At 41.7% G+C, this 18,216-nt stretch overlaps 3 protein-coding genes across 5 annotated transcripts; 2 read left to right on the forward strand and 1 right to left on the reverse strand.

Annotated features, from left to right (window-relative positions):
* Positions 1 to 1,182: 1,182 nt before the first annotated feature.
* Positions 1,183 to 1,822, forward strand: LOC108149916. 2 transcript variants are annotated; one of them, XM_017277830.2, is made up of 2 exons: positions 1,183 to 1,464; positions 1,529 to 1,822. In XM_017277830.2, the coding sequence occupies exons 1-2, from the start codon at positions 1,291 to 1,293 to the stop codon at positions 1,706 to 1,708; spliced, it is 354 nt and encodes a 117-aa protein (XP_017133319.1). In that variant the 5' UTR covers positions 1,183 to 1,290; the 3' UTR covers positions 1,709 to 1,822. The 2 variants fall into 2 exon arrangements, with proteins under 2 accessions (XP_017133319.1, XP_017133318.1); XM_017277829.2 differs by having other exon boundaries at positions 1,186 to 1,822.
* Positions 1,823 to 5,173: 3,351 nt separating this feature from the next.
* LOC108149914 lies at positions 5,174 to 7,491 on the forward strand. Its single transcript, XM_017277827.2, has one exon. It carries the CDS (start codon positions 5,583 to 5,585, stop codon positions 6,894 to 6,896), a length of 1,314 nt encoding a protein of 437 aa, XP_017133316.1. The 5' UTR covers positions 5,174 to 5,582; the 3' UTR covers positions 6,897 to 7,491.
* Positions 7,492 to 15,091: 7,600 nt separating this feature from the next.
* LOC108149918 lies at positions 15,092 to 15,622 on the reverse strand. Of its 2 annotated transcripts, XM_017277834.2 has the most exons (2): positions 15,519 to 15,619; positions 15,092 to 15,459 (listed from the first exon to the last, which is right to left on the reverse strand). In XM_017277834.2, the coding sequence occupies exon 2, from the start codon at positions 15,436 to 15,438 to the stop codon at positions 15,199 to 15,201; it is 240 nt and encodes a 79-aa protein (XP_017133323.1). In that variant the 5' UTR covers positions 15,439 to 15,459; positions 15,519 to 15,619; the 3' UTR covers positions 15,092 to 15,198. The 2 variants fall into 2 exon arrangements, with proteins under 2 accessions (XP_017133323.1, XP_017133322.1); XM_017277833.2 differs by having other exon boundaries at positions 15,092 to 15,622.
* Between the last annotated feature and the right edge of the window lie 2,594 nt (positions 15,623 to 18,216).

The following is an 18,216-nucleotide window of genomic DNA, read 5'->3' on the forward strand; positions in this document are numbered from 1 at the left end:
CGTGTATATGTTTTTGCAGCCTTTTTCGCAGTGTATGTCCTACCTGCTGCTGACGGCTTTGGCCTCATCTGATGGTGGTGTAATTAGGAATGCGAACGCACTGTGAGATGCACATAGAGCGCCAGCTGAAAAGGAATTTTTGCGGATGCCAAACTCATTAGCCGCCCCTCGCGGCCAGATTAATGCGATTCTGCATTCGTGGAGATTTCAATCGGGTTGCGGTTATTGTGTTATATGCCGCCTGCCTTGCCTTGTTTAACCATCCAGTAGTCCGCCCACTAAAAAAATCTTCTGCTATCTGAAATTCCATGCGACACGTGCCAGACACAACAACAATAACAAATTACACTAACAACGATGCGATGGTCCTCTTCCGTTGCGATGTGCCATGCAAATTTGAAGCGCCTGTGTCGCGCACAGTTCCTTCTTCTTTTGTGTCTATGGCGTCATCGGCTCTTACTTTGCGATCCCCGCATTTGTACTTGATTACCCATACAGCAACATCCGCATTCGCATCCGCATTGGCATCCGCATTGGCATCCGCATTGGCATCCGCATCCGCAGCAGCAACTTTAACTGTAAATCGATATTGAGACCGTCTGGTTGTCTGCCCCCCTGCCAACAAAATCGTCTTTGGCCTCCGACCTCTGACTAACTGACTGTCTCGACGGAGGAAAGCGAAAAAGCGTAAAGTCGGTGGTTGCGACTCAAGGATAGGATAACTTGGCTGCCTTTATTCATTACGATTACCAGATAAACTTTTCAAGTCACTGCCAATTAAACGAATATATTTCAAATGGAATCAATATTTAAAATTACATTATCTAGTTTCGGTTTTCTGGCTTTATTTTTTTCTTTTAGCAGACAACAAGTTTTCATTAAAAGATTAAAAGGGATAAAGATTTTTACAGTTTAGTTCGGAATATAAACAAAACAAGGGGTTCACAAATTTGTATGACATTTTAAATGTTGAATTCATAGCTAAAAAGCAAGAGAAAGACAGTCGAATTGAAATGGGAACCGCAAAAAAGGCAAACTTTTTAGGTTGGCGACAAAAGAAAAGTTTGTGACTCTTTAATAAACACCTGAAGCGTAGTTTTAGGCAAAACTTTTTGTGTTGGAAGAACATATTATGTTGACTTTCCTATAGTATAAATTCGTTCCACTCGAAAGTGAGACTGGGCATCGTGGTTTTTTGTGTCACATAAAAGCAAAGCCTAATACAGTTTATCAAGCTGTAGTTTGTAGCTCAGAACTCTGTCCTCCGCCCCATAGCCCAAGGATCCCAGGATGTTGCACAGCAGTTACAACCGGGCACCGCGACGCAAACTCATCCCGAATCTTTTCAGCAACATCCTGCAGGTGATCGCCGAGGCCGACCATCCACTAACCGAGCCCGAGATCGTGGAGGCCGTATCCGATCGATTGGACCGCAGCGATGAGGAGCTCAAGCGCCAGATCACGGTAAGCCTCCACGATGCCCTAATCTACGGCTACCTGCGGGTGAAGAACTATCGCTACTCGATAGTTCCCAGTCGCCTGGACCCCGATGATCATCCCCACCATCCGGAGAGCTTATCGATCGCCGCCACCGCGGAACACCACCGAGCGCAGGAGAGGATCTCGAGTGGAACCAGTGGCCAAAATCGGGATCGGGAGCGGTATCACAATCAACAATCCACATCCAACAACCATCAGGAGGGACTAATGAGCAGGTCAGCGGAGCAGGCCATCAAAAGGGTGACGGCGGAGCCGGAAAAGCCAATAAATTGATAAAAACAAATTTTAAATGTATCGAAAAATATACCATTATCAACTAAAACTACCAAGAAATGTATTTAATATACCACTTTAATAATAAGTTACTCAAATGTGGGACAAAGCTATAAAGAGCTAGAACTATAGCACTAAAAAAATTTTACACTAGCAATTCAATGGTCATACATTAAAAGTTCTTCTTTTTTTTATAAGCATGAAAGCACCAGGCATTGTTGCATTCACTTGAATAATGACAACAGGTGTGCCCTGGATTTCGTTTTTCAATCACAGCTACAATTTTAAATAAACTGTGCTCCATATTAAATATAAAAATGTAAGTACTTAAATTTAAAACCCTCTGAATTGCTCGTTTCCCTTTTTTTTTCACAAAGGTCTTACTTATTAAGCTATTTCTTTCTGTCACTATCCTATTGCTACAAGAGAATTCTTTACTTAATGTACTAGAGACGTTTGGTTGAGGTAAATAAGTTCTGGCTTTAAACAACACAGTAACGAGATAGAGAGAATCGGTTTCCTGTAGAGAATTATTCCTTCAAGTAATCCTCAATTAGTTTCCCAGCTCCCCATGGCAACCCACTTAACTGACTGAGCGGGGAGTTAAGCCCGCAAAGCAACGGCCAACTGGACGATGCGGTCCGCAAAGTCCACTCTACCCTGCTCTACTCTGCTCTACACCTACAAGCTGATCGACGTGCGGCATCGGTGGACGCATTCCCCGTATCCCGAACGTCTTGTGTGTCAACTGCGTTGGTCTCTCAACCTCCTCGACTCCTTGCCAGTAGCTAAACGGGCTAATTGAAATGCAACTCGAAGGCAGAATGCCCAGCCCAACAACCCAACATCCCAACAATCCAACAACCCAACAATCCAACAACCCAACAATCCAACAATCCCCACCCCTCCTGAGGTGTGATGCTGTCATATGAGTGCCTTGAGCTTGCGGTCATATCAACAAGGATACGTTGACTAAGACGGGCGACCTCAATCGCGTCCTTTGTGTTTGATGTGGTGTCAGCTTCGGGCGCATATTGAACTCTCCCCCTTGACCCACCATGTAGTATATGTACGCAGCATACATGGTCCAGTTGGGTCCGATTAGCGATGACAAAAGCATAGATGGCTTTAATAATGTTGCAATCAATGACATATGAAATAAATGATCAAATACAAGTGTTAGGTCAAATAAATCATATTGCCAATCTATCATTTGTTGCTGGGTTATATAAATTTTATCGATATAAGAGTGCTTTTCTTTCTTAGTCGATTTATTTTTCATCGCAAGTAGCAGCCGCCCGTTTTTCAGTATATTTCTGCTGAATTTTCGGCAATTTAGAGATTCAGTCGTTTCAGTAATACCCAAAATATTTCCAAGCTATCATTTGTTGTTGGGTTATAGCCCGATACAAGAGTGTTTTTTTCCTTATCGATTTATTTCGGTATCGGTTTATTTCCTTATCGATTTATTGTCGTTGTGCTTAAGTCCGATATTATTTTAATATAAAATGTATTATTATTCCTGAATATATTGCTAGAGTATACCCTTTATCGATAAAAGAGTACTTTTATTATTATATGAGTACTTGGGGTTTTCAAACCTTTTGAAAGCGTTATAAATATCTAATCGGAATTTTCCGTAGCCTTTAACATCCCTGTTGTATATATATAAAGCTCTGTGCTACTAAGAGAGCATGTGTGTAAGCGACTGTTTGAGTTCACTGATTGTTGCGACACCAACTGGCATATAAAGGCTCCAAACAGGATGCGGCCACGCTCCTCCATCATCCCTCCATCCCTTTCCCCCTGAAGGAGGAGGCGGAAGTCACTGCGCTTAGGGTTTAGTCACGCTTATGTCCTTGGCCATATGCACCCCACTCACACAGAAGCACCAGAGTTGTTAAAGGTACTAGAACACAATACAAAATGTAAAAATTTGAAAACAAAACTAAAGGCCAATATTTCAGAAGCTAAATACTTAGCTTTTTTCTAAGGTATGCGCAAATCAATTCAATCAAATCAAATGTATTTGTTTAGCTAGGTAAGGTTTTAATGACCTCACTTTGTTATTTGGGTACGTACCTAGTTATAAGTATCTAGGTACTTCCCAACACTGACTGTCACACACACACACACTCGTTTTAATGTGTGATAATACCTGTTTGGACTCGGAGAGCTCGGTGCTTTTAGAGGTCCTAGGTTCCCAGCTTCGAGTGCGTTGTTTTCACGCCCGTTGAACGGGGCAAGCGAGCGTGAGGGACGAAGCACATTACAATGATGCAGCATCTCCACCACCATGAAACCGCCCAAACTCTAAGTCCCCCTTGGGCAACTCATTTAGTAATTTGTGTGTGTGCCTGTGTATGTGCAGTGTGGTCCCAGAGTTTAGTCCAGTCAACTGGCTTTACTCAGCTAAATGAGATTTTGCGGTGTGTAATTTGAAAATTGTGAAATTACCCAACACTGCGGACCCGTTCAGTGATGATGGAGCGAAGTGACGTGGCACATTAACACTCGAAATACAAACTGGTTATTCATTGAAAGTCGCTCACTAATGTCGGATTATCCCTTCTGAGCCCAACCCCCCATTCTCCATCCCAACACACCAAATTAGTGCTTTCCAATTGCCAGACACCCAAACCCCCCACCAGAGCAACAAAAAAAAAAACAAAAAAAAAATGAATAAACCCCTTGAGCGAGATTGGCCATAATTCAAGAACGAAATCCAATTCTTGTGATTTTTCGCACCTCATCACAAAGGCTAAACAAACGCGCGCCCCCTTTTCATTTCGTTTATATCGCATAATCTTGGGACCTTCGGTGGCATATTGTTTTACATGGTTTTTTGGGTAAACGGATTGGGCTTGTATTTTGGCCCGCGGCAAAGTCATCCTTTTTTGGGTTAAAAGCGACCCAACCGAAAAGCTCGGGTCCCAAAATTGTTATGCCCTTTTGTTGTTGAGGTTTTCTTTTTATTTATGTACTGTACATATTAAAGTTACATTTTTCACCCCATAATAGACATTTGGTCTCTCTTTTTGGGGTCAAAAGAGCTACATTTGGTACTTCAGCTATAAACATTTTACAGTTTACTTTGGTTGTCGCCAAAATTATTTTAGTTTTTACAATATTTAATCTAACAATTTAGCAAATAGTATTTTTGTTTAGATCATTTTTCAGAAACGCAGAATGATTGCGGGGAGTTAAACTGAAAAAAAAAACGTATGAAATTGATGAAAACAGCCCTTAAACTATTTTATTTGTCTGAGTATTTGCATTTTTATTTTCACTAAGCTTAACCACAATTAACTATATTTTTGTTGCTGTATGTAAAAAAAAAAACTCAGACAGCTAGGTCTCAGCAGTTAGGCAGTTAGGCAGTTTTCGATCTAACTTCACTTCACTTCACTTCGAGCCTTCTAAAAATATAAACACGACACATACACCCTTCATTCAATCGGCAAAATTTTCTCTTTCGGCAGCACACAGCAAACTGTTGTAAATTAACGTATCTGTACCGTGTTCTTCTGCTGGGTTTTTGTTTCTCAGTGTCTAGACTACCAATTTCCCGGTTTTCCTCCAGAACGTATCTTTCGTAACAAGATAGTCGCAGATAAGCCCAACGAAGACGATTAAAGAATAAGGAAATTTAAAGAAGATTACATCACCGATAACGATTTCAAAAATCTACAAAAGCCCAAAAATCTAAAGCCGCCATCCAGTGATCAGCTCCTAAAACGAATTCTTACCGAAGAACGCTTTTGGGAACATATTGGATAGCAAATTAATATCCCGGCAAGAGGTAAGCGATGGAAGATTTGCATCATAAGCTCGGCAATTTGCCGCAGCAGGCGCTGGCCGCCCGGCACAGTTTAATTTTGGGCCAGAAATTGGGTTCTGCAATTGGATTACAGCAAGCGTCGCATCATCACTTGAATCATCAGCTCAATCAGCTCAATCAGCTCAATCAGCTGAGCCAGTTAAATCATTTAAGTCAATTGAACCAGCAGTTGCAGCAGCAACTTCAACAACAACTTAATCTGAATCGCCTCTCATCGGGTCTTAATCTCAATTTGGGTTTAAGCCACAAGCTAACTGGTGATCATCATCATCATCATCATCATCAGCTAACTGGTGATCATCATCATCATCATCATCACCATCAACTGATGCAGCAGCAACGCCCACTTCCCCACCAAATACAAATGGGCCTGGGTCTTGATCTTGATCTGGATCTAGCAGTCAATTTGGATCTTAGCAGTACGAACAGTACTAGCAGTAGCACCAGTAGCACCAGCAGCACCAGCACCACGAGCAACGATCATGGATCTGGAATTGGTCTTGGTGGCCGAAGATGGACCACCCAAGCCCAAGTTCACTCGGCCCATGACCCTGTCCAGGACAATAATGGTGATTCGCTAAATGTGAAGGGTCGTCCGAGCTGCTTAACGCTGGTTCACGATGATGGAGAAACGGAGAAGGATGAGCTTTGGTTTTGCAAACCTCCGTCAACGGAGAAGCCCTCTGCATCCATCTTTTTGACGGCGGCCAAATCCACGTTAAATGCCAATGCCACTGCTTATACCATGCCCACCACTGAAGGAAGAGGACTCTTGCCGAAACCTTCGAAGAATTCTGGTGATTTTAGGCTCAATGTCGAGGCGCCTGTATTCAAACCCGCTGGCTTGCTGGCTCTGCCGACGACCTCAGTACTGCCGGCAGCACCACTAAATCCGCTAAACCCTTCAACACCACAGTTTTCGGAGCAGGGATTGCAGCTTAATGGCTGCACCTCCCGGCAAAGTATCCGTTGGCGCAAAGAGCCTTTGCCGGATCTATTTAGAGCCGTTATCTCACTGATGCGCGAACTTATGCGATCCGTAAGCTATCCGGAGATTATAAATACCCTGGCAGTGAGACTCCAAAGGCCGGAGGTGGAGTTGAAGCGCCATTTGCCGCATACATTGCACACCGCCGTCATAAATGGTTATCTAAAGAAGGATGGCAATCGGTATACACTCATGTCCGAAACTGATCAGATGGAGATCATGCGGCGCAATCAGGCGGCCGCCCAACGCGCCAAGGAGCTGGAGAAGGAGCCATTATCCTGGCGCAAGCGATAGGGTATTGTAGGAAGCTCTATACGGTTGCGAAATGTGCGCCCGCAACCGTGATACATACATATCTAAAACCGCACATCCTGCATCCTGCAATCTGCATCCTGCAATCTGCATCCTGGATATCACATACCGCATCCTACCACTTCAACGTTTCATATGCTTTGGCTTCATACCTTTTATATTTGAGCTAGCACAGCTCTCGCGGCTGTGAGAGACTGTAGTCCTGTGAGTTGCACACACCCCAGAGCCCCGAGTCCTGTGCCACAAAGACGAGCTTGCAAATAATGGTTTTATTGTAAGTGAACTATGTTCCGCGGACCAGTGATGCGTGCGATCCCCGATGCGTGATGCGTGATCCGCAATCCTCAGATCCACGATCCACTGTCCGCAAATGAAGTCACGATGACATATACGTATATATATATATATTTAATTTTGTATATATATATAAATATATATATATAGAAGCCCAATGGGGCCGGCCATTTGTCGAGCTGCTGCCTCCAAAGGATGTTTCGTTGCCTGATGTTCCCTTTGGTGTTCTAACAACCACATACAATCGAGTTGTCCTGGTTCAGCGCTTTATATTTGCAAGCTATTCAAGTAAATAAAAAATTGTAGTTTTCCATGCATCTCGATTAATGGGCGGGCGAAGGCGGATCGGATTGGTGAGCCAAGTATTTAAAACGGGGCAAATGCCATTCTATTTTTTATTCTATAGTGTCAATTCTAAATAATTTCATAAAGAATTCGCGGCATTAGTATTTTATTTGTAATCTTCCATTAAATAATTTTAAGGTCCATTAATACCTAACTTTTGAGTACATCTATAAATTGTACGAACTAGCACCTTTTAGTATTGTATGATGAAGATGAACACGTACATATTAGTTCATTCGAAGCTAAGCCAACAATTCAACTTTAATTCGACCTATAAACTTTGTATTTTATTTGCCAACCCTCTGATTTATCTTTTTAATGGCCCAACTTCTCATTCGCATTGAAATTGTGCTATCCCAGCCATTAAATTTTTGCATTCAACTTTGTGTTTATCAATTTAAGCATTCATCTTTCCACCCAGTACGATGAGTTGGTCGTCGGGCAGTCATTCAGTCACTTAGGCGGTCGGCGGTTGTTCGGATCTGTTCAGTTAACTAGCTATTGTGTGCAGAGTGGCGAGTATCTAGAGCTCATCATGATTGTTTTGTAATTGGAATGCCACAACGCGAGGCCAGAAAGGAGGATGGTTGGTGGTTGGTGGCATCTCTCAGAATGCAAGGACAATAACAACAGCACAAGGATGAAAAGATGAGGGGAAGGGGGGGAGGAGGAGGAGGAGGTGGAGAACGATGACGACGAGTGAATGCCAACTCAACTAACAATTTGCTTCAATTATAAAAAGCGTCGCGACAAAGTGGCGCCAAGCTAGTGGGTGGTTGCACTGTTCTTATAAAAGGAGGGAGATGCTGCTGTTGCTCTGGATGTTGCTGTTGTCGCTGATGAAATGGGTAAACAGTGGACAGAGTGGCCCGGGGGTATGGCCTGGTAATCAGCATGGCGACGCACTGCTCCTTTGAGCCCGGAACAACTGCCTCCTTCTCCAAAAGCCGCCCGTCTGTGCTGGCAACAACCGTTCGCAAATAGCGCCAAAGACTAGCATGGAAAATAGCTAGCCTTACTTAAGTTTTTTTTTCAATTATAATAATGGAAATTCATTAAGATGTATCTTAGTTGTCGAAATCTTTCATTTATAACTTATATTTGCCTAGTTAAAGTCTGTTAACTGAAACCTAGTTTACTGCAAATCAACATAGAAACCTAAGATATATAATATAAGTCTAATTTTTCGAACCACAACTTATTTGAAAATATTTTTTTTTTTCCACCATTGGGGAAAAAACGAATAATTATAACATTTTTACATTTTTTTCCAACTATATATGTTATATGTTCAAAAACAGTTGATAATGATACTATCCAAAAAATTATAATGTACTGGAAATATAAAAGTGGTATGTCCAAAACCATTTGAGCTCAAAAAACAAACTAAGTTCTTGAAGATAATGTGCAGAAAAAGAGCTAAGAGCTAAGATCACTTCCCGAATAATTTTCTCTACCCAAATTTGGGATCGAAATCTACTTTAAATTTTCAAATTATTAGAATTTTTTTTGAAAAATCAAAGACTTAGGCGTTTACCAACCCTTGAAACAATGTACATCTAGCTAGAAAATATCAAAGTAGCCAATTCCCGGAGAGAAATGAGGAGCAACAGGGTGAACGACCCGGTGACGCAGCAGCTGGCCTCGACCGGAATGAAAGTAAAACTGGAACTGGAGCACCGAGGAGGAGCCTCCACTGGCGTCACACTCAAACCATCTCATCGTCAGCTTTGTCTGCCGTATATATGGTCATCAACTTATTTGCATGCTGCAACTCCCTGGGTCCTGTCATAATTGTATTTTGTTGCCGCCACTCAAGGATCAGAGGCACTTCGATGAGGCCGGGCCCAGTCCAAAGTTTGTTGCTTCAACGCCATTGCCATTGGATGTTGCCACCGTCGAAACCGAACCTGTTGACTCTTTTTCCAACCGAAAGAAACAGACGGAAGACGAGTCCAGGCTGCGAGGATGCCAGGATGCCAGGAAAACGGAGCGACCCAGCTGAGCGATGATTTACTGAGCTCATGTGATTCATAAATATCTCTTCTCATCGTTGGCTCAGGAATCCCGGTGTCCATTGTCCTGCTGCCCCTTTCGCAACTTAACACTGAGGGAAAATGTTTACAAATTAAACATTTTCTTTTTTCAATCAATAAGATACTTTTGTCAAAATCATCACATAAAGTAAGCAGACATTTTGTTAGATACTTTTTGGCTAATTTTCCATTGTTACGTATGAACTACTTATAATTTGAAAATTCTTTTTAACCATGACATTTGTACTCTTAATATATAATACTATTTCTAATATCGTGTTCTGTTAACAATATTAATAATTAATAATCTTTACAATCCCTTACTAAACCAAATATGATCTCAGATGGCTTTGGAAACTTTTAAGAAAATTTTATTATGTCATCTATTTAACTTGTTATTCGCAGTGCAAGGCAAGGACTTCAATTCACTGAGTTTCATTGCTCCGCAAGGATGAGCTGGCTGCCATTTGTCATGGCATTGCATGAAGAGAAGCGTGAACCAAACGCAGAGGAGGCATGTGTGCGAAAGGAGCTGAGTTTAAATGTTAATAGTTCACAGGCTGCTTGATCCTTCGGCATTTGAACTGGACTGAGCTGGCCATAATGTTGCGTGTCAACGGAATGCTGAGCTCGAACTCGGAGCTCCGCACACGCAGGCCGGATTAGCCGATGATGCAGCTCCTGGCTGCATTCAGAAGGTATGTTATGTTGGCGGGAAGGCAGGGTGTTGTTGAAAGGACAGAGGAACAGAGGGAGCGAGTCCAAGGACTCCAAGGTATCTGCAAGAAGAACAATGCTTCCTTAGATTCCTGTTTTCTTGCCAAGCAATAAGGCATTGTAGCGTGGTTGCAACGACGAGGAGGTTGTAACTAGGGGCTTAAGGCTGCTTGAAATTTGTTGAGTATTATGCCTAATAGGCAGAGAACAAAACTTAACAAACAAAAATAGAGCAGATAATAACTCCTAGAAATAGGTAAAGTGGTTTTAAGTATAGGAGTTAAGCCAAGAAAAGATACCAGCTAAACAGAATAAGAGGACAACAACAAAATAGTCGTTTTAAGTTTGCTAAATTTAAGGTTTTATTAATTCCAAAAAGTAAACAAGTAAAGTATAAGAATATAAAAGCCCAAAACATGTCAGAAAATACGGTTAGAAACAAAAGCAGGGAAAACAATTTAAAAAAATTCACTGCAAAGGGGAGTTACTAAATAGGGTTCTAGCACCGAGTCATAAACCAGCAACACTTCCTTCCTGCGGAATGACCACCCAATTAACGAATTAACGTCACAACCCCACCCATGAACACCTATACAATCAGCAATAATAACAATCATTTAATTTCAGGTTAATTGCACACACTTTGGTTTGTGTTGGGCCATAAATTGTGTGCATTCGTCGGCCGTTGCCTGGTGTTTGTGTAATTTATTCGCATATTTCAGTGGAGCGTGGAGTGACAGGCTGGAAATTATGCTACAAAATTCCAGGAATGCCTACCCCCCGGAAAGTTTTCGGGGGCGAGTGGGAGTGAAACTGGGAGTAATAGATGTAGAAGTCAAGACGGAAATAAGGGCGGACATCCAGCAGGGGCACACAAAAACTCTGGCCCGCTGCTAAACGCATTTACGTGTCAGAACTAATTTAATGTGGCGCCCCCGGGTGGACTGAAACGAACTGAAATGGAACGGAACGGAGTGGAATGGAAAGAAATGGGGGACGGGAGAATGGAGAGCCCCCGGAAAACGGAAACGGAAACGCATACGCATACGCAGCGAGCCAGTGGCGTCTGACCATATTTTGCTTATTTATTTTGGCTTGCAGTGGTGCCTGACACCACGACACTCACCTCCCCCCTCGAACATTTCTCACCTAATAAAATTACAATGGCCACACCATACACCCCCCGCAATGAAGGCAGGTCCACCCTCACATGTTGCTCCTGCCCCTTTGTCCTTTTCGCTCCTTTTTGATGTAAATTTAATTTCGGTTTTCACATTTTGAGGTTTTCATAGCCACATGCTGGCATAAGGGTAGTGCAGTGAGCGAAAATAATAGCTTCAGTATCTGATATAGCCTGACAACACAGACTTAGGTTTTCTCAAAGCATTTCTTTATTTTTTTTATTATACTTTAATATAACAAGCGTTGTTTTTAGAATATCAAAAACAAAGCAGTAATCTAGCAGAGCAACGCAGTTGTTTAAGATATTAAGAAATATAATGACTGCTTTTTCACTTTACCTTATTTTGTTTTATAAATTATTGCTTTATTCTTTGCTTAATTGTTATTAAGCAAGTTGTGTTTAGGTATTTAACGTTTTTTTAAGCAGTGCACAAGAGTCTTCATATTAAGTTCCAACTAAACAAATTAACGGCTTTTAAATTAATAGAAATACAAAATAATGATATTTGAATGCTAGAGCCTGCATGAATAAAACAAAAAACAAATAAGTATGATTGTTTTCTCTACGTGTTCCCCGGTATCCTGTGCCCAGAGTCCCCTGTCCCGAGTCCTGAACTCCAAGTGAGTGTCCGTGTCCGGGTCCTGTCCTCCCAATTCCTCACCCCTCGTGAGTCGTATCCCCGGGGATTCGGGAGAGCATATTCAGCTGCCGTAATGCTTCTTTCATCGTCGCTGCCTTCACCCCAACTCGTGCTGCTGCTGCTGTTCTTTTCCTTTGCCCTGTCACTCTGTCATCAGCGTCCCATATTGTTCGCCTTTTGTCCAACGGGGGAAAGGAGGTGGTGGTAAAGTTGCCCGTTGCACCTCGCCCCATATGAATATGTCAACTCGATTCCCTGACGTGTGCTCCGAATCGAGTTCCTGTTTTTTGCGAATTTTTTTTTTTTTTTACCGCTCTGGTTTCCGGTGCTGCATTGTCCGCCCGGCTGAACTGCGATTTCAATTAAAGCCCCTCCCCCCCTTCACCTCGCAAAAACCGATGCAATTTCAATCTGGATTTCGGGGCATATGCGGGCTCCTAATCGAATAATCCGCAAAACTCCCCCACATATCGTGTGGTTAACTTAGTTACCTCCGCAACCTCTGACAGATAGCACTTGTGAAAATAATAACTGGTTTAGTTGGTGTCCAAATTATTGGTGGTAGAAAAAACGAAATGGCTTAGCAGGTTCATTGACCAATGCCGGAAGCAATTCACACACTGGCACATCCTTCTGAAGGATGTTCACTTGGAGGGGCGGCGAAAGCGGCAAAAGGGTGAATATAAAGCCCAAACAAAGTCTGACACTCAACACAAAGCTTAATTGCAGAGGGCCCAAGCCCGATATTCCAACCTGAACCCGAGCCAAATCCAACAACTCCGACTCTAGCGACGACGACTGTGAAAAAGCGCCAAGTGCACTCGAGGTAATTTGATTTAATTGTGCGTGCCTGCCAGCAGCAACAACAAAAGCACTCAGCAAACTTGCTACGACTTGGCAACTTTTGCTCATATGTTTCGTGGTCGCTTATTTCTATGCCCTTACAAAAAGTATCACAACTGTTTACAGGTTTTCATAAAACTCAAAAAATTGCTTCAAACGAAATTTAATATTTACAATATATATAAGTATTTATTTACTCTACTAATTTGGATTATGTTCTGAATGTCACTTTCAGCATCAAAAACAAAAAAATCAAAAGAATTATGTTAACGTTAAAACTAAACGTTAAAGCAACATTATTTTTCCTTTCACAATTTATCAATTTAATTATTATTTCAACAAAATTTAAAAAGTATTTTAAAAGTCAGTCATTCAAAATGAGCCCTTTCCTTGTTTTCTTTTTTTATGGTTTGTTTTTGCTTATAAAAAATGTACAAGTACCGAGTGTTGGCTCCTTTTCCTGCCAAGTGAGTCTCAGGTTAAAGGTTCCTGGGAACCACCTTGCCAACTTTATATCCTGGCCAAGTCCAATTCTGAAGCTCTTGAACTCCGCTCAGCCCGTGCCCCTTGAACTTGCAACCTGCAACAGCTTGAAGTTGCAAGTGTTAGTCCGCCTGTTGTTTTTCGCCATGGTCACCATTCTCGGAGTTTATTAACTGCAACTTTTTTTTTTTTTTTTTTTTTTTTGTAGTTGCTACTGGTTTCAGGTCTTCTGCATAAATCATCAACGCAATGGCCTTTAATGCATAATTTATTTACCATTTCAGGATGCCCCCAGCAGTCTCTGTCTGCGGTTTTGCTTTTTTCGGTTTGCTTTCCTTTGGTTTGCTGTTGGTTTGTTGTTGGTTTTTAGAGTTGAGCAAATTTATGGCTGACGAGCATTTCCGCTTCCGTTTGCAATTACACGGAGCGGCTAAAATAATAACGGGCAATCGCCTCATCACGAAGTCGTTCGCATAATCAATTATTCCCATTCGTATGGCGCCCAACATTGGGGACGATTCATGAATTTGTGATTCGAAGTGGGAATCGATATTGTCTTGCACGGGACTTTCATTTAACTTGGGCAATGCTGTAAATGTGGGTTTGCCACAGATTTGTAATGAATATGAAACTAATATAATATGTTTTAGTTTGCCTCATTTACTTTCAGTGCATTTTATCTTGATTTGCAATTTACAGTGGCAGGAAAAAATTTGTAAAAGGAAATTAAAAAGAGTTCGATTATAAAATGCCATTGTTATCTTATAAATTAAAATTCATTAATCGCCAAATTCGAAAATAATCAAAAGCCATGTTAGTTGTTGGTCAAATCATGTTGATTGAACTCAAATTGGAATTGCATATCTAGATCGCGACAATTGCAATGGCCAAACAATTGAAATACTACATATGCATCTGCACACGCACATTTCGATTTGTGTGCATAAATATTCATAATTCAAAGTTCATAATGGCATTTGACCAAAAAGCCTCTGGCCTCGGGGAAAAGTGCGTTTGGAAAAATGAAACAAAATGAGCTTAAAAGTTTGACATAACCCCGAAACTTAATACTTTTTTCACCTCTCAAAAGTGCACACTACTCTCCCCAGGATAATGTTTGATTTTTACCGCTTAATTTATGATTTAATTGCACATTTCGCGGTGCAATGCAAATATCAACCAGCGGTTTAGACTCACCCCACCGGATAGCCATGCCATGCATTTCATTTAGATAACCGCAAATATTTGCCACAAAAAGCGTTTGCCACCAGAGGGTTAATCTGGCGTGTCAAAATCGCTGCCTCCCATTGGGGTCGCAAAATAGGAATTATTTGCGCACCTGAACGATGGTGTGCTTGAGAGTGTGTAGACATCAAGGCAATTAAATCCATACAAAATGAATTATATCTACGCTTAGTGAACAAACTTTAAATGAGATTTCCCAATTTTTAAACTAAGTGTATTTGCTGAAATGTCTATTGTACCTCCTTCAATTTAAGTATTCATTTTTTTGGATGATGTGCTTAAGGGGTTTAGAGCTCTAATTTGATATATAACATTTGAAAAGATTAGCTCTTCAGTGATCTGCATACCAAATCCTTCAAAAAGTTTGCAAAACAATAAAAGCCAAAATAAATTGTGTGACTTGGAGTGTATTTAAATGTTTCGGGTACCATCCTAGTTTTTCTTTTTTGGGTGTTTTAGTCCGATGTGTGTGAATGGGTTGTTTTTTTGGAATCCCACTTAGCGGCGAATTGATGAACCCAGAGTGGACATCAGTTCGCTCAGTCGTCGTGAACGCAGTGAGAAACGGTTTCGCTGGCGTCTTAGGATGCCGTAGTCTACGCCATCGCGCAAATTGAGTTGAATTTGCCGAAAGAAATCGAGATCTCTGCGACGATAATGGTTACCCAAGATGGATGCCAGCTCGATGTCGCTCATGGGTCGCTGGGCGTCCGCCAGGATGTTGACTATGGCGCGCATCAGATTGGGGACCAGACGTCGCTGTTGGGGAAAAGTGTGAGTCTTATAGGTAACCGCCGGCATGGTTGTTTCGATCACACTGCGTCTTTTAGTCTTTTCCAATTTTTTTTTAGATTTTTTTTTTTTTAATTTTATGGGAAACCAAATGTAAAAGAGTAGAAAAATTTTGTCCCCATCGGTGAGAGTGTAGGCTTGGAAATGAGATCCACACCCTCAGCTCTCTATGACATTCAAGGCCTCGCCAACTTTCTGCCATGCGAGAAGCATGCTTCCCTGCCGGTGTGCTTCGCCAGCAAACTCACTTCCTCATGGCCAATTAATCAGAAGGCGGCAGTAGCGGGTTGAACTTGAATGACCTCGAGGCATAAAAACGAAAACTGCGACAACAAAGACAGGAGGCAGCAAAGCAACAAAGTATAGGAAAACACTACACTCCGAGGAAACTTGGTTACAAGAGAAAATTTTAAATGCTGAATAATATAATTTTGAAAAAAATTCTAAATTCAATTACCAAGACTTGCCTATAAGTGTGTGCTTATAATTCCCAAGTTTTCATTTTAAAAGTTACACAATCTATTGAATACACCGCGTCACTGTAATTGTTTTCTAATACTATTTTTTATGTGTAGACAAGTTTAGAAAAAATTACAAAGAAATAAACAAGTTTTCTTATAAAAAGTAAACTGACTATACACTGAATCTCTCTTATAGTTTTCAAATACTTTTTTCAAGTGTAGAAAACTTCAGGTGATGTTGGTTTGAACGCATTTTATGATACCAATTTCATTTTTGCGAGTGTAGCCAGGAAGCGAAGGCACACTAGCGAAGGGCCCACAAACATCAAGTGACATTCGAGCAGAGACAAAAAGTCATTATCTCGGCGACGTCGGGCCGCTCTCATCTCCAGTACACCACCCATTTCCCCGATCTCCGCCATATGGCACTTCGCATTCGCATTCGCCTCATGTGCAGCATATGGAGCACGTGGTTTGGAGTCATCGCTATAGTCATCGCCATCGCCACCGCCATCGCCATAGTCGCCGTCGTCTTTGTCGCCATGTTTTTTTGCCTTTTCCGGCATTTTGTTTACGATTCCTTTTTGTTTTTGTGAACATACTTGGTATTCGTATAGTTAAAAGGTATACTGCGTCTTATGGGGATCTGGATAACAGCGGAATTGTTTATGATCCCATACGGATTACTGCCATAATTGAAATCTATCCTACCTATAAACTCATCGATGAGTTTCGCTTTTATTTTGTCCTTAATTTAAAAAGGATTAAGCAACATAAAAAAGTGTTCCCAAAAGTAGGCTATATTTTTCTCAATACCAGGTATCATATAGTCCAAACACGACTATATCCATTCCATTTGTTTTATTTTGCGTAGCATTTTCTGCGCTCCCCAGCGTACGCGGATTTCCTTTCGAGATGGAGTTGGCAGACGGCAGTTTTCCCTGAATGATTTTCACTTGTTTGTTCTTGTTGTGTCCTCGTTGGCTGCTTTGTTCGGCTGCCCCAAGAGAAAGCCGACCCTGTTTTGTGGACCTATAGCCCGGGAATACGGCCCCCCATCTTCCTTCATCATCAGGAGCAGCCGCCAAGTGCAATTGTCATAAAGTGTCATTGGCTGACGTCGCGTCCTCGCGTCCTTTGTGCAGTTGTTGGTGCGGTGAATCAACTTAAATGAGTATCCGCTTTGTAACTACAAGTGCGTGGCTTCGTTTTGTCCCTTTTAGCTAAGAAAAAGTGAGATAGAAGCCGGGCAATTGGCTTTGTGTGCGATTAAGCTTTGTTTTGGACCCCAGGTCTAGGTCTAGGACTAGGATGGAGACTTCTGTATTCTGGATTCTGGATTCAGGGCTCAGGATGCAGGATGTCGTACGAAAGACGAAGGGGCAATGGATGGCAGCTAGTCTCATTTCAGTGAGAGCAATCGAGCGAAAGAAGCTCCTAAACGAAACCTTAATTCAAGACAACCAAAAACCGACAGTGCTTTAAACCTTTTTAAAAAGGCAGAGGTTTGTAAAGTTTTTTTTTTCAATGTTTTCGAACCTTTAACTTTTAAAAGGTAATAAAGTACATTTGAGTCTTTAAAATCGATTTATGCAACAATTTAGGCTTATATATTAAGCGATTTAAATCACAAACCATTTTATTACAATAAATTTTTGTTAGTTTTTAAAGGTAGCTCGACATGTGTTACAAGTTCTTATTGAAACTGTAAAAAGGTCTATATTTGCAATCAGTATTTGAGAGCATAATTCCCTTTTTGGAAACCCCTGCTCGAAATTCTACATTTTTCAACTTTCGCAGCGGGCAACTGTACTTTGGTGTCTATGCAAAAGCGTGGGGCAAGCGAATGGAAAAGTGATTTATGTAGCAACACTGTCGCATCGCGGGGTTTGGGTGGGTGGTTGAGTTTCGATGTCGGGCATTTGGAAGTTGAAAAGTGGGCGACCAAAGACGAGGCTTCACTGTCCTTAAGCTGCTTACGAAACTGCATGGGGCGAATTATGCTGCAGCGCCGCAGGACTCGCATAGCGTTTTCTCTCCATATGGCAGACGGCCAGTCGCCAGTCGGTTGTCACTAGTCGCTAAAGTTCCACCGATCCGATCCGATTTGGGCCCTCGAATCGGGCACAACGAACTTGGCCAATTGGCACTCGGCCAATGAAAGCTCCCATTGAAAGTGACAGCGACAGGTGGAGAATGCATGAAGTCTGCAAAACAAAAAATGGGGAGAACGAGAGCCCAGCAAAACAATGTTGTACATTTA

The sequence above is a fragment of the Drosophila elegans genome, unplaced genomic scaffold (assembly GCF_018152505.1).
Source record: "Drosophila elegans isolate 14027-0461.03 unplaced genomic scaffold, ASM1815250v1 contig_149, whole genome shotgun sequence".
Taxonomy (NCBI): Eukaryota; Metazoa; Arthropoda; class Insecta; order Diptera; family Drosophilidae; genus Drosophila; species Drosophila elegans.

Coding starts and splice junctions, on each gene's coding strand:
- LOC108149914 (XM_017277827.2), top strand. CDS start 5,583: ATGGAAGATTTGCATCATAAGCTCGGCAATTTGCCGCAGCAGGCGCTG.
- LOC108149918 (XM_017277833.2), bottom strand. CDS start 15,501: ATGCCGGCGGTTACCTATAAGACTCACACTTTTCCCCAACAGCGACGT.
- LOC108149916 (XM_017277829.2), top strand. CDS start 1,291: ATGTTGCACAGCAGTTACAACCGGGCACCGCGACGCAAACTCATCCCG.